Below are 14143 nucleotides of genomic sequence, written 5' to 3' on the forward strand. Positions count from 1 at the left end.
ACTTAAGGAGAGGGATGCATTTTTCATATAGTTCCTTTTCCACTCCACATTCCTGTCCGAGGTCATTACTCTGAAATCTTACTGTCGGATCCAAGACCAGAGCCGTGCCTCCAACTTTTGTAAATGTGACAATATTGGCGTATCTTTGGACACCATATTGTAAATATAAATGATATTGTAAATATCATTAAGGTTATAAATTGAAAAATTCACTTTAAGACATGATTGCTACTATGAAGGTAGGAATCACTGAGGAAGAAACAAAGAAAGCTCCACAGTCCATAGCCAAGAGACCTCATAAAGGATCGCCTGATGTTTGGGGGCAACCTAACAAAGATGAAACAATGTTCTTCTTCATGATGCTCTCTAAATACAGGAGTATCTAAGGATATATATATAAACAACTCAGATAAAAATGTAAATGCTAAAGTTCAAGAGAATGTTAAAGTTTAACAGGTTGTTGGCATTATTGAAACCTTATCCCATAGAAATGTAGAAGTTTCCACTTAGTTCAAAGGGTTGTCAAAGAGAAACTTGTGTCTCCTTCTGTTTATGATATTATTCTCAACAATTTGGTAGTATAATAAGTTCCAAGAGTGACAGAGGGACTAAAGGCATCAAGTTTGGAACCACAACAGCCTCAGCCACAGCCCCACCAGGGTCCTCAAGGGAGTTGACAATTTCAGGAACCAAGATCTGCTAACACCAAACCCTTCTCTGTCGTGAAGAGTAAGCGATGCTGAATAAAGCCTCCTTGTCTAAGGAAGATGACTTAGAACAAGCAATACACAAAACGAGTGGCGAAGACCTTCCTGAAAACGAAAACAATGGCAGTATTATTGAAGGGTTGGCTTCTAAGCTCAAAGATGCCTCTAGGCCAACATATGTGACCATATCTAAACAAGGAATGTAATTAGCCCATGGTAATTTTCAAATTATACAAAAAAATAATATAAGAATTAAAAAAAAAAAAAAAAGATAAAACATAATTTTAAATAAAATCTTTCTCAAAGGTATTTAAAGGGAAAATTTATTGATAAAAAAAATAAATGTTGAATCAACAAAATTGGAGCTTTGAACTCACGATTTATGATTTTGCAGGGCACAGGTCACTGAGCGATCTAGCCTTTCATTTTGTCTTTGATGAGCAGTTGATATTGTAAACCATGCCACTATGCCCCACTGAGGGCTAAGCAATTATTACTTCAACTAACTTTGACCTACTGTCTCTGGGGACTTGGTTCCTAATACTTACTTAAACTGGGACTGACTGGAGACTTGGTCCCTAGTATTGTCTATCAGTGGAGACATAGACCCAGGTACTTAGCAATAAGCAGTATTATATCAACTGTTTACAAACGTAATTCCTACTCTCCATCCTACTTCACATATATATAAACAATATATATTACGTGTATGTGTACGTAAATATATATACGAGTATATATAATGTTAACATCTCACCCACCAAAATTTTACTTAAAAATTTTATCATGTTATGTGTCTTTAGGCTCATTGACAGGTTTGAGGGTAACCAACTTGTAGGCCAGGTATTTGTAAACTTTTAATGCTATTTTGAAATGATGATGGTCCCAAATGGAGGTGTAATCAATGGAAATACGTCAACCAGATGCTTGGCGAAATAACTTTTTCCTGGAATGAGGTTAGATGCTTGGCATCATAATCCAGGTTTGCATGTCGCAAGAGGCCCCTCACCCTAAGCAATCCGTCAGTATCTAAAAACGGCTGAAGACACTCGAGTTGGTTGTAACCTTGTGCAATGAGGATATCTTGGTGAGTTTGAAGTTTGTAGAGATATCATGAATATCCAGTTGTATATTGCAGGCTCGTGAATAAATGATCGTTAAGCGACCCACATGGTGTTTTACACGAAGCATCAATTACTGTCCAGTGCTAGATGGAATCTTTGTGCATTTCCACCACAACATGATGAGGAAACATATTTGATGGAACAATGCTTATGTGACCCAGCTCCTTCCTTTCCCACTTGAACTGATGATATTCAAATTTCAGTCAAGAATTCTTGTCCAATTTGGCTTATAAATTGACCAGACGCTTGAAAGATAACCTTTCAGGTTTGCAGGAGATGTCACAGAGTTTTTAATGGGTAATGATCCAACATAGCATCCTGCATCGAGGCGATGATGTGTTTTCTGGAAATGTTGTTTGAATAACTTATCTTCTTCTGGTGCCGAGTCGACTGGTCACACTTTATCCGACTCCAAAAGTTCTCCATTGTGCTCTTCAATGGACTTTGTGGACTGCCCTGAGAGAATTTCTTAGTCCCTAACACTTACTTAGACTGGGACTGACTGTGGGGACTTAGTCCCTAGTACTGTCTATCTGAAAGGACTTGGTCCCTGGTACTTAGCATTAAGCCATAATACACCTACTGTTTACGAACTTAATTCCTGCTCTGCATCCTACTTCACATACACATAAACAATATATATTATGCCTATATGTACATAAATGTATACAAGTATATATGATTATACATAATGTTAAGTGTTCGTATATATACATCGGTATGTTTATAAACAATTTTTTTCTTTAATACAGTGGCCACAATAGAAATCATTACAGTCAAATAAATAGAAAATATTCACATAGTTACATAACGGAATAAATAAGTTTTTACAGTTACATTTATAGTAAAAACAATTATACTGTAACATAAATAATATGAACCTATATTCGATTTGAATTACTCCAATATTAAGTGGAAACTAAGATGTTATATTAAGTTCTCTCCTTTCTCAAAATGACGTTTTTTATATCCCAGTTATAAAAATATAATTCATAGGTTCAGAGTATATCAAACTTACAATATTTCTGGCGTAGAGATGAGCTGAGGTCCATTCAGCTCTTGAGGGTACTTAAACATCAAAAAGAAATACAAATGGCCAACCACAATTCCTAACAGCTCCATGATTCCCCTATAAACAAAGATTGATAAAGTTACATCAAATGAAAATTGTAATAAAAGTGACATAGAATTAAGAAAAGAAAGTATTCATAAACCAATGATTAATATAACAGGCTTACCCTCCCATAACAATAGCATTAAAGGCAAGAAGTACCCAAGGCAGATACATGGCCTTAAATCGAGAGCCAAACCAGAAGTTAACCATCACATCCTTGTTCAATTGGCACCAAACATAGAGTACACTAAGTACCATTGGATCCATCAACAACTGTTTGTAAAAAAGTGTTTTAATCAATTAATGTTATTACCAGTAATTAAATGTTTTAATTATTCCTAACTTCTTAGAAGACAAAGTTATAGAAATTTAAACATACTATTATATTATAGAAGGAACTTGGTTAGTTTCTTTTATCTCTCCAACATAATAGAATCAATGAAAACAATGAAAATCAATGCTTGACATGACTTATACTGACTTAATTCATAGTAATAGAATACTATCTAAATATATTCAGTTGATCTAGAGGGTAACTAAGAAAAGAATAAACCTAAAACACACATGCATTTACGACAAAAACACACAAATTATTATTGAAAATAACAGATATCTATATTTTTTTAAAACTCACTGGAACTTCAAGCAAAAGAGCTAAAATGACAGAGCACAACCAATTAAATGTGAGAAGAAACAAGTAGTCCGCAGGTCTGCCATCGAACTTTCCTAAACAAAAAATTGTTATAATTTAAAAATTATGTAAATTAATTTATGTACTTATTATTATGTTGTATTATATGATAAAATAAGTAGAAATGGGAAAAGTTTTTAAATATGAGGAAACAAGGAGTTTAGACAAACAACAAAATTAAAAGAATAATTTATTCTCACTCTACATTATTTTCTGAAATAAAAATTCAATCCATTAAAAATAAAGGCTTAATTAAAATTTTTAATTATAACATTCTAAAAATAATAATCAACTAACTACATTTCATGAAAGATAGTACAAGAAATATCTTAAGTTCATATTTTAGGAATTAATGTTTTTTTTAGTTACTAAAGGCGAATTGACCTATTTCAACAAAAAATTATGAAAACATTGAAAACTCACAAATGTTACTGTCACCAGGCTAGATATTTACAAACCTTCAGCTATTTTAAAAATGATAAAGACAAAACCAAAAGTCACATAAGACCGAGCTATATGGTGAAGGCTCACTGAGGAGGCCTAGATCCATCCAAACTGGGTTGTATCGCCACGGATAGATAGATAGACATCACAGAACAAATTAGGTTCCATGTCTGCTTGTAGTCAAATTATCAACTTTATACAACTTGGATAGTGTGAGGTATGAATGGGTAGGGGGAGTAAGATGGAGAACAAACTGAAATAGAAAAGTAGATCTGTTAGGAGGAACAACTTCCAGATAGTCAAAGAAAAATTCAGAACTATAATCTATAGAAACCAGGAGTCAATGAGAATTAGAGTTTATTCAAAGAACAAGTCATTCACAAGAACTTTATATAAAAAATAAAAAATATCCTTTTATGATCTATTAACATTGACAATTCTAGTAAAAGTTCTTCAATTGACTAATCCATCAATCTTCCTCTCATATCACTGACCTTTTATTCAGTAGTATATACTAATCACTCCATCATATTAACTCCCAATAACTAAAACCTCCAGAAAAATATTAATAAACTAAAAGATAACAATACAAAATCATCATGAAAATAAACTGAATGAAAAAAAAAATTAAAGTATAGTATGGGAGGAAACCATAATTTGAGGGATATTAAGGGTCAACAAGAAATTAAGTGTTTGGGTGGCTATGTCCAGTGAGGCTCCTATGATCAAGAAGAGATCACCACAAAGGTTCGAATTGGTCTAGGGGATTGACTTTTATTTCGGTGACAGTCCCCCCTCGCCCATGGTTAGGATAGGGTGGTACCCTTTGGATAACATCCTAAATATTGGAGCCAAAGAATATGAGAAAATTTATAAAAAGTTTATTTCAAACACACACACACATAACTTTGAAAAGTTGGAAACAGCTGCCCTCCCTACTGATACTACAGATGGTCACACCCAAACGAAGGAGGTCAGTCCACCGAGGAAGAATGCTGTAAAGTCAGAGGGGACACTAACCACACCTTCTTTGGCTGGCGATACAAAGAAGAATAAGAAGAAAACTGCACAACCCAATGCACAAGTTGTGCAGCATAATGTATACTGATGCATATACGTATGCATAATTGCCCACAGAGATCAAATGCAGCTCAATGGGGAGAACAACAGGAGGAGCAATGGCAGGAAGTACGAAAAAGATCAAAGAAGAAACCTCGCCCCAAGCCTCCAAGACCCGATGCCGTGATTGTAAAAATATTGGATAACCAGTCCTACGCAGATGTCCTGCGAAAGGTGAGAGAAGATCCGGCAATGGTGGAGATGGCATCTTCAATCACCAAGGTCCGGAAAATGAATAAAGGTGATCTGCTACTCTAATCAGACCGGAAGAAAGAGCAATCTCTTGCTGCACTAAAAAGCTCAATGGAGGGTGTGCCTGGCGAAGGAGTAGAAGTCCGGACTTGGGCGGAGGAATTCCTTTTCGAGCTGCGAGATTTGGATGCTCTCACCACAAAAGAGGAGGTAGCGGAGACCTTAAAACCCCTCCTGGGTGAAGATTCAGTGCCCACCACAGCAGTGAAAGCTATCCGTCAAGCCTATGGAGGTACACAAACAGTGGTTATTCCACTTCCGATTCTCCAGGCTAGGAAGGTTATGGCTCAAGGTAGGCCTTGTTGTTAGCCATATACACGAAAGACTTAGAGTTCCAAAGTGTTTCCGTTGCTGGGAGTACAGACACATAGCTCAGAACTGTGTTGGAAAGGATAGGACCTCCCAATGTCAAAACTGTGGTAAAAATGGGTCACAAAGCTACTGACTGTGACCAAAAACCGCAATGCGGATTATGTGCGGGAAATAGAGATGCTGACCACCCCAGTGGAAGTAGTAAGTGTCCGGCTTTCCGTTCAGCATTAAGAACAATGATGCAAACCCAACATCGCAGACGAGAATACTTCAACTGAATTTGAACTTTTGTGAAGCTGCACAGGATCTCCTTTACCTAACAGTACGGGAACAGCACATCAACATCGCTATTCTCTGTGAACAATATAAAAATCTGGATGGCAACTCATGGGTATCCGATGCCAGTGGTAAAGCTGCTATTTGGGCCTGTAATTCCCAAGCTATCCAGGAAGTGAATACTGCATCACACTCCAGCTTTGTATGGGCGAAGATCGACGACGCATACTTCTTTACTTGTTACGCCTATCTCAGTATCACAATCGAAGACTTTGAGAAGTTGTTAGATCGCATTGTCTTAGAGGCTAGTTGCCATAATCCAGCTATCATAGCTGGTGATATCAACGCATGGGCGACAGAATGGGGAAGTAGAATAACAAATCGACGGGGTGAAGTTCTCCTGGAAGCTTTCGCACAACTAAGTGATATGATCCTTATGAACACTGGAACAAATCCGACGTTCACTAGAGCAGGAAGATCATCTATTATCGATTTAACTTTTGTGAGTGGTCGCCTGCATCGGATCGCAACTTGGAAGGTTTGTGGATTTTATACAGTGATCACCAAGCTATATTGATTACACTGGATACGCCTACAAGAAAGAAGAGTGCTCGATAGAGAATCAATGGCGCTTCATTCACTTTAATGCTGGAGGATGAGTGTAAGGGAGTGAAAGGGTCAGCTGAGGAAAAGGCACGTATACTGGCCTCTTTGAAATCTGGGGCTTCTGATGCAGCTATGACCCGTTCAAAGCCTGGCAAACATCAATCCTCAGTGTACTGGTGGACGGATACTATTGATGATCTTCGCCGGTGTTGCAACCAAGCAAGAAGACATTACCAGCGAGCGAGAGGTCTACCGGAGTTTCCAGTGCTTCAAGAAGAGTTCAAGAGAGCTAGAAGGAACCTCCGACAAGCTATTAAAGAGAGAAAATGACAGTGCTAGAGAGAACTCTGTGATGAGGTGGATGCAGATCCATGGGGTAGAGCTTACAAAATAGCGCTTAAGAAACTTTGTAATGGCACAATCCAGCTCCCCATGAGATCAAATGTTGTAGACAGTATTGTCAGAACACTATTCCCTGAACAGGCGAATAGTATTGAATGTATTGATAATATATATATAACGGACTTTCCACAAATTACCCAGGAAGAGATAGAGGACATCGCCTAAGATCTACAACATGGTAAGGCACCAGGATTGGACGGAATTCCTAATGTAGCTCTGAAGGTGGCTCTCAGGAAATGGCCAGATCTTTTCATCGATCTCTTCAATTCGTGCATTCGTGAAGGCTCAATTCCGAAACCTTGGAAGAGACAGCGCCTCGTAATTATTCCAACGAGTAGGGGAAGACTAGAAGACCCATCAACCTATCGTCCAATTTGCTTATTAGATACTATGGGTAAGGCATTCCAGAAAATCCTTTCCCTCTGGCTACAAGAGTTCACGGAGGGAGTTAATGGCCTCTCGCGGGCTCAATTCGGATTTCGTAAAGAGCGATCCATGATGGATGCTGTTGGATTGGTAGTCGAGATGGCCCGCACAGCAATTGCAGGAGCAAGGTGGAGGAGGAGTGCTAAGTGTTATGCAGCAATCATCACTCTAGACGTCAAGAATGCTTTCAACACAGCAAGATGAACCTGTATAATAGATGCCCTACAAACTATGGCGGTACCAGCCTACCTTATGAGAGTTCTTACAAAATACTTCTAAGATAGAGTTGTGTTTTACTTTTCAGACTTTGGCCAAAGAAGGTAAGAGGTGACTGGTGGTGTCCCACAGGGCTCGGTATAAGGACCTCTTCTGTAGAACGTCATGTAGGACGCAATCTTCAAATTGGCATTGCCGGAGGGAGCCACGGTTGTGGGATTTGCAGATTGTAGTGGCGGCGAAGTACTTAAGGGAAGAAGTTACCCTCATTGCAAACCAGGCTGTTGCTACGGTCCGAGGTTGGCTGTCTTCGATAGGCCTACAACTTGCAGATCACAATACCCAGGTTCTCCTAGTAACTAGTAGGAAGATACTGACTGAGTCTATCACTGTCACGGTTGGTAGGCACGAAATTCGTTCCCAGTCTTGCATAAAATACCTTGGAGTCATGGATAGATGAACGTCTCCGCTTTAATGTTCACATGGAGTACATCAGCGCCAAACCTGCTAAAGTAGCATCCTTTATGTCACGCCATATGCCAAACGTTGGAGATCCCAAAAGTAGTAGAAGGCTTCAAGTGTTTTTCACTTCCATTTGCTTTGCAGCAGAAATAAATAAAGTGTGTGGAGGACGCATCACACCAGAAAAGGTGGTGAGCTATATGCTCCTATCAGACCAGCATTAGAACGCAGTGAACAGATTCACCACAGTCGTCCTCAAGAGGTTGAGAGAGGAAGAAAGGGCTAGAAGACGTTAGTAGCATGGAAACGTAAAAACAATGCGAAGAAAGCGAGGCGGCACTCAGCCATTTCCCTCCATGACGTAGTGCCTAGCGGCGGTCCCATGGAGAGGAATGAAAAGGTGTAGGGTGGTGGTTTTAATGGGTAAAAATCCTACACATGGATAGGTACGGGCCTATCCGTGTCTTTTGAAGATGTCCACCGACCCTCGTAAAAAAACAACACAAAAACACACACACACTTTATATATGTATATATATATATACCAGGTTTTGAAAAAGTTAAATTACTAAATTAAATATATTTTTTCCAATTTTTTGAGACTGGTAATTATTTATTAAATAAATCAAATTACAAAATTAATTCATACCTCTTTCCAAGCGATCTGAATAACTGTATAAGAAATAACAGTTGATGAGAAAATGGAAGCCAGTAGCAGGAGAGAGTGGGTAATAAAAAACGGCTGTCAGCAGTCTCCATATCTAAAATAATTACTTTTAAATTAGGTAATGAATAAATTTAATTACAAGTGGGAATAATTATTATTCAAATATCAGTGAAATGAGTTGAAATTAATCAGAAAAATGAAACTTCATTAGATTAAAGGAAAAATTAGTATTATATGATAATAGAAAATAAAATCATAAAGAAAAAATTAAAAATAAATAAAACAAACAATAATAAACTGTAAAATTTCTAATAAACTAAAGTGTAACCACACACCTAATCCCAAGAAATGGTTGAATAGTAGTCCTCACTCATTAAATCAAAAGATGACTAAAATTCCTTAACAGATGAATCTTTCTATTTTTTAAGTCTAACATCATTAATTCTGAAGGGACAGGGTAGCTCATAGAGTAAGCTACTATCTATCAGGCCTGGGTTTGAATCCAGCAGTGGCATATGATCATTTACACCATTACTACAGCTGTGAGTCAAACCTGTGGGGCCTGTATCTCTCAACTCAACTCTATAAAGTGGTTATCCTTAATTGGAAAAAACATGGCAGTTGAGCATGATCTTGAAAAAAATCACCTCCATGTACAACTGTTGTTAAAAAAAAACAGTATTTCTTTACAAAGTATCAAATCTTGGCCCTTCATGGGCAATAGCAGTACGATTTATTTTAGTATGATTAATTTTGACTACTTTAATCAGTTATTTTTTGTAGAAAAAACAGAAAAACACTTTTAAAATTCTGGCATACCAGACTAAATATTCTGAGGGATGAGAATCAGTAAGCCTTTTCAAAATAGGGACCATAGTTTGACAGATGATCATTGTACACCTAATCCTAAAGACTAAAACAAGAATGAAATCGTGAATATAGATTCAACAGACCTGAAATGAAACACACCCATACTCGGCAAAGATCCAATTCTTACATGGAAAAGCTAAAATTAATTAGATTAATTCAACAGAATGTGTGTTAATTTAAAAACTTTGAGCTTTAATTAAGGTCAATCAAATAGTTTAATAAGGAAAGACTACTCAATCACTATCTGAAAAAATACACTCAGTCAGGACAAACTACTCATTACAAGATTAGAAATTATAAGTGAAATACAACATTGGAGTAATTGAGGAATGTTGAGGTAAAACATTAAATCAAGTAATTGGGGATAAAAACTTTACCAGGTGAAAAACGCTTTTGTAGGGTAAAACTTCCACACATATAAACAGAAAATAAAATTAACTGTAACTTGCGGAGTCATGACTGATGCAATATTTGACTGGCCTAACAACTACAAAACAAACCGGTATTTTCTTAAAATATAAAATTTTAAAGAAAAAAGACATTTTTAGAAACAGAAATTTTAAAGAAATATGCATTGCTTAAGTTTTAGGTGTGTAGTTAGAAAAAGGCTATAAATCTTGATAGTAAAGGTATACTATAATTTTATTGTTTGAAAATAGTTATATACAAAATCTTAACCCTCTCATGAAATCATCATATAGTTAATAGTGAGAAGGATCATTAGTCAAGACAGGAGGATACCTTTGCTGAGGTCCTTCCATCTCATTGAAGGACACAGCAAAATCACGACTTAATAGCATCTTTTTGTGTATATATCATTTAAAGCATTTACAAAATGTAAGCGTTTGGGAATTGAATGAATAAAGGCACAATTGAGGGGATGAAAAAGATAACGATGTAAATCAAGTTTACTTCATTTTAAGAAAGTAAATGTTTTGTAAATGCACTTTATACAACAATTTATGTGAAATGTACATTTATTATTTAAGTTCCTTTAGATAACATTCACTTTCTTAAAATAAAGCAAACTTTACTATCACTATCATTTTAACCACCTCAATAAATAATCTAACCTCGAATAAACAAATTATTCTCTATAGTATTAGTAAAACATTGTTCCTAAAAAAAAAAAATCTTGGAAATCATCGAAATAGTACTCCTTTGAGATTCTCTGCTGGGAAGAAAAATAATGGTAAAGTACTTAATTAATATTCCCTGTCGGAGTGGTGCTGGCACCATGTATCAGTAAGATCCTCTACCAAATAGATGCAGTAGGTAATAAGAAACTTAGCCTTGGCTTGGACAGAAGTGAGGTGGAAGAAGTTACAGGATCCTCCTTCATTCAGGTGAAGGTGACAGCAGGATATAGTTTCTAGGAGTCATTTGAACCATAAATGTATACCCATAAACATACTCTCTGTCAGTAAATGATCTGAGAGAACTAACATTAACATTAATAACTCTTATATTAAACAGACAACACTAAACAAGACTTGTATCTCTGATATGTTCATAGGCCTTAAGGAGAGTTACTGTCTTAATTAAGATTTTTTGTTTCTGATAATATTTATAACCTCAACAACCCAATATAAAAAAAAATTCATCGATCAAAATCAATATGAATATCAAATGATGTAACAATGTGTCATCTGAAGATGGTAAAGGGATACATAAAAAATAACAATAACTCAATACTATTAATGAATAACAACCATCAACTAAGTTGAATTTTAATTAAAAAGGTGGGAATAAATTACTTACTTGAAACTTGTGTATAACCGGCTCGTACAATAACACTAAGTGGTAAGGTTTAAATACACCGAACCTGCCAATTAAGGTGAAACCGACTGTAAGAGTGAGCCAGTACCTAGTAAATGTGGGAATTGATCTGTACCAAGTTCCAAGATCACTCATCTTTCTTTCATCTAAATATTTCCAATTATTAATATAATAAATATATTCCCAAAAACTCGTAGATATTCGTTACTACTGTCACGTCACTCTTGAGAGATAACAACTACATATCATTGACTCGAAGCTGATGGAAGCGATATATCGATATGAAAGAATGTTGATAAAGTGTTTATTTTTTTTTAGTATCGATTTGCTAATGATATTCGTAATTGCAAAATTTAGCAACTAAAATTCATAAAGAGCTTACACATAATACAATTAATTATTTATATATATAGTTGACCGTAAAAATTTAAAAATAAGAAGATGGTCATTGTTGCGGTCAAAAAAAGAACAAATAGATATAAACTATTTCTTTTTTGACCGCAACCCTGACCGTCTTCTCATAATTAATTATTTAATAAAATTATCACCAAAAATCAATGTGTTGCTAATAATGATGGAGGTTGCATGTAGGTTGAATTTTTAAAAATATGATTAACTTTACTATTAACAATAAATCGTCATATATTGATTCATTTCTCGGAGTTTCTACTCCTTAATCAATTAAGAAGTTAACGAAGGAAAGAAAAAAACATGTTATAGATAACCTCCTATCTTTTTGCTGATCGTAATATTTTATTAGTATTTTTCTTTCTGCCTCATACTTGCTCCGAGATTCGTTCCTTTCTTGCCCAAGCGGATCACTATTGTTTATTTAATTCATAAATAAACAAATGTTGGCCATTTGTCTGCAAACTATTTCTTAACTTTCTTTTTTTCATGAGTGCCAGTTACTTTTTGAGCTATCTCTTTTTCCCCCTAGTCCATTTCTCCCTAATCATCACCTGCAGGATATTTTTTAAGATCCATGAATCCCATTCTGTAATTAGTTTAAGCTTGAAGGTTGATTGTATTTCAGTTTTTTTTAATTTATTGATTTTGCATTTTCCCTGTTGTAGTCTGCTTCAATATTTAGGATTCTTTTAAGTCTTGGACGCATAGCACATTATTATTGCTGCTTACATCGTGTACATCGAATTCATCGATCCAAGTTAAAAGTCGATTAAAATTTTCTTCCAACTTCGACGTCAAAATCACCTATGACTATTTTTACGGCAAACTTTGTATACAAGAATGAAGAAGTTGTTCTTCATTACTTTACCCTTACCTTCTATCGATGCATACAAATATTAAACTATCGTCCTTTTGGTTCTTAATAAATTAATTCCGTCATTGTGTGGTGAGAAACGCAGGACGGATTCTCACGTTTTCGGATTCACTGTGCATCCGGTTTTATTTCGTTTATTCCTTCCACTGTAGTTTTCGGCTTATAGCCAATTTGTCTTTTTCGGACTACCGCTATGTTCGTTCGTGTTCCAACGGTATTCGAATCGTTGGAACACGAAACCTATGTCGAGCATGCTTTTCTTGTGTAGCTATTAGTGTACCTTCTTATTTCATTTTCCACTGTTTGAGTGGCACCAGGCCTGTAAAAGCTCCAAACGTTTTATGTGAGTAGTTGGAGTCCTTTACCCAAGACCCAGAGGTCTTCACTATTTTAAAACAGGCATTTAGTAGCTGAGCTGTAGCCACTAGTAGTAGGTTTCATAATTATTATTAGTAGTTATTTTTTCCCAAGATGAGCGATTATTCATGCGTCCTATCCCCTTGGAGGACCTGTGATTTTCAGTCAGCATTTTTATCCTTAGATGAGATGTCTCCTATTAATTGACTGGCTTCAACATTCTATCAGCCAGAGTATAAGGCGAAAATTAAGGTTAGATGGGATCAAGAAAAATACATGATTCTGCTCTAATAAAGGAGGTGGCAATAACCGGTCGGTTTTAACAAAACCCTTCTTTTTTGTTTTGGTTAATCTATTTTTTTATGGGACCGGTCCCATAAAAAAAACGGTTCTACTAGGTTTTTTTATGGGACCGGTCCCATAAAAAAAAACGGTTCTACTAGGTTTTTTTTTATGAAACTGGTTTAACTAGTTTTTTTTTAATAATCCCATAACCAAGTGAAAAAAATAGCTTTGCTTTTTTTAAATATTCTTAGTCAATTATATAGGTTTGTTCCAACGATGAATGCTGAACGTGGTAGCAACGTATTCAAAATTAATCTACTGCGCTTGCTCGAACGATGTCTATTTCAGAACAGCAAACTTTTTTGGTAAAATTGGCCTTTGCTCAAACCCAAGGACTGTTTTTACCGGCAAAAACGGTCCTAAACTCAATAATTGTTCTGATTGGAACAAATGCCTGGCAGTTTGATTGTTGGTACTGAAATCATTGAACACGAAACTTATACTCCGCATGCTTCTGATAGTTTTTTAAATTCAAAATTAGTCATTGAAACAGATCTAATATAATCAATCAGTATAGAATGGCCAGGTTTTTCCTCTCAATCTGGAGCTTTAAATTGTAGTTTTTCCCTAATCCAACACTCAATGTTTTCGTGTAAGAAAAATTTCATTGAAATGATCATATTTCAAATTTTTTTTAAACAGTTTTATTTTAATGTTGAAAGGAATATGGTCCGGGTGCGGTAAAAAAA

The 14143-nt window shown here is 35.8% G+C and overlaps 1 protein-coding gene across 1 annotated transcript in view; it reads right to left on the reverse strand.

The window, feature by feature from the left end:
• Window positions 1–11738, reverse strand: part of Der-1 (derlin-1) — a 15965-nt gene extending 4227 nt beyond the window's left edge. Inside the window, exons 1-5 of the mRNA XM_014426534.3 lie at window positions 11450–11738; window positions 8801–8912; window positions 3580–3671; window positions 3070–3218; window positions 2850–2960 (exon numbers count right to left, since the gene is read on the reverse strand). Coding sequence (XP_014282020.1) covers window positions 2850–2960; window positions 3070–3218; window positions 3580–3671; window positions 8801–8912; window positions 11450–11602 — 617 coding nt within the window. The 5' untranslated portion in view covers window positions 11603–11738. The remainder of the gene's footprint in view (window positions 1–2849; window positions 2961–3069; window positions 3219–3579; window positions 3672–8800; window positions 8913–11449) is intronic.
• Window positions 11739–14143: the final 2405 nt, after the last annotated feature.

This window comes from Halyomorpha halys, unplaced genomic scaffold, assembly GCF_000696795.3.
Source record: "Halyomorpha halys isolate HHAL.00 unplaced genomic scaffold, Hhal_1.1 Scaffold29.1, whole genome shotgun sequence".
In the NCBI taxonomy this organism is placed as follows: domain Eukaryota; kingdom Metazoa; phylum Arthropoda; class Insecta; order Hemiptera; family Pentatomidae; genus Halyomorpha; species Halyomorpha halys.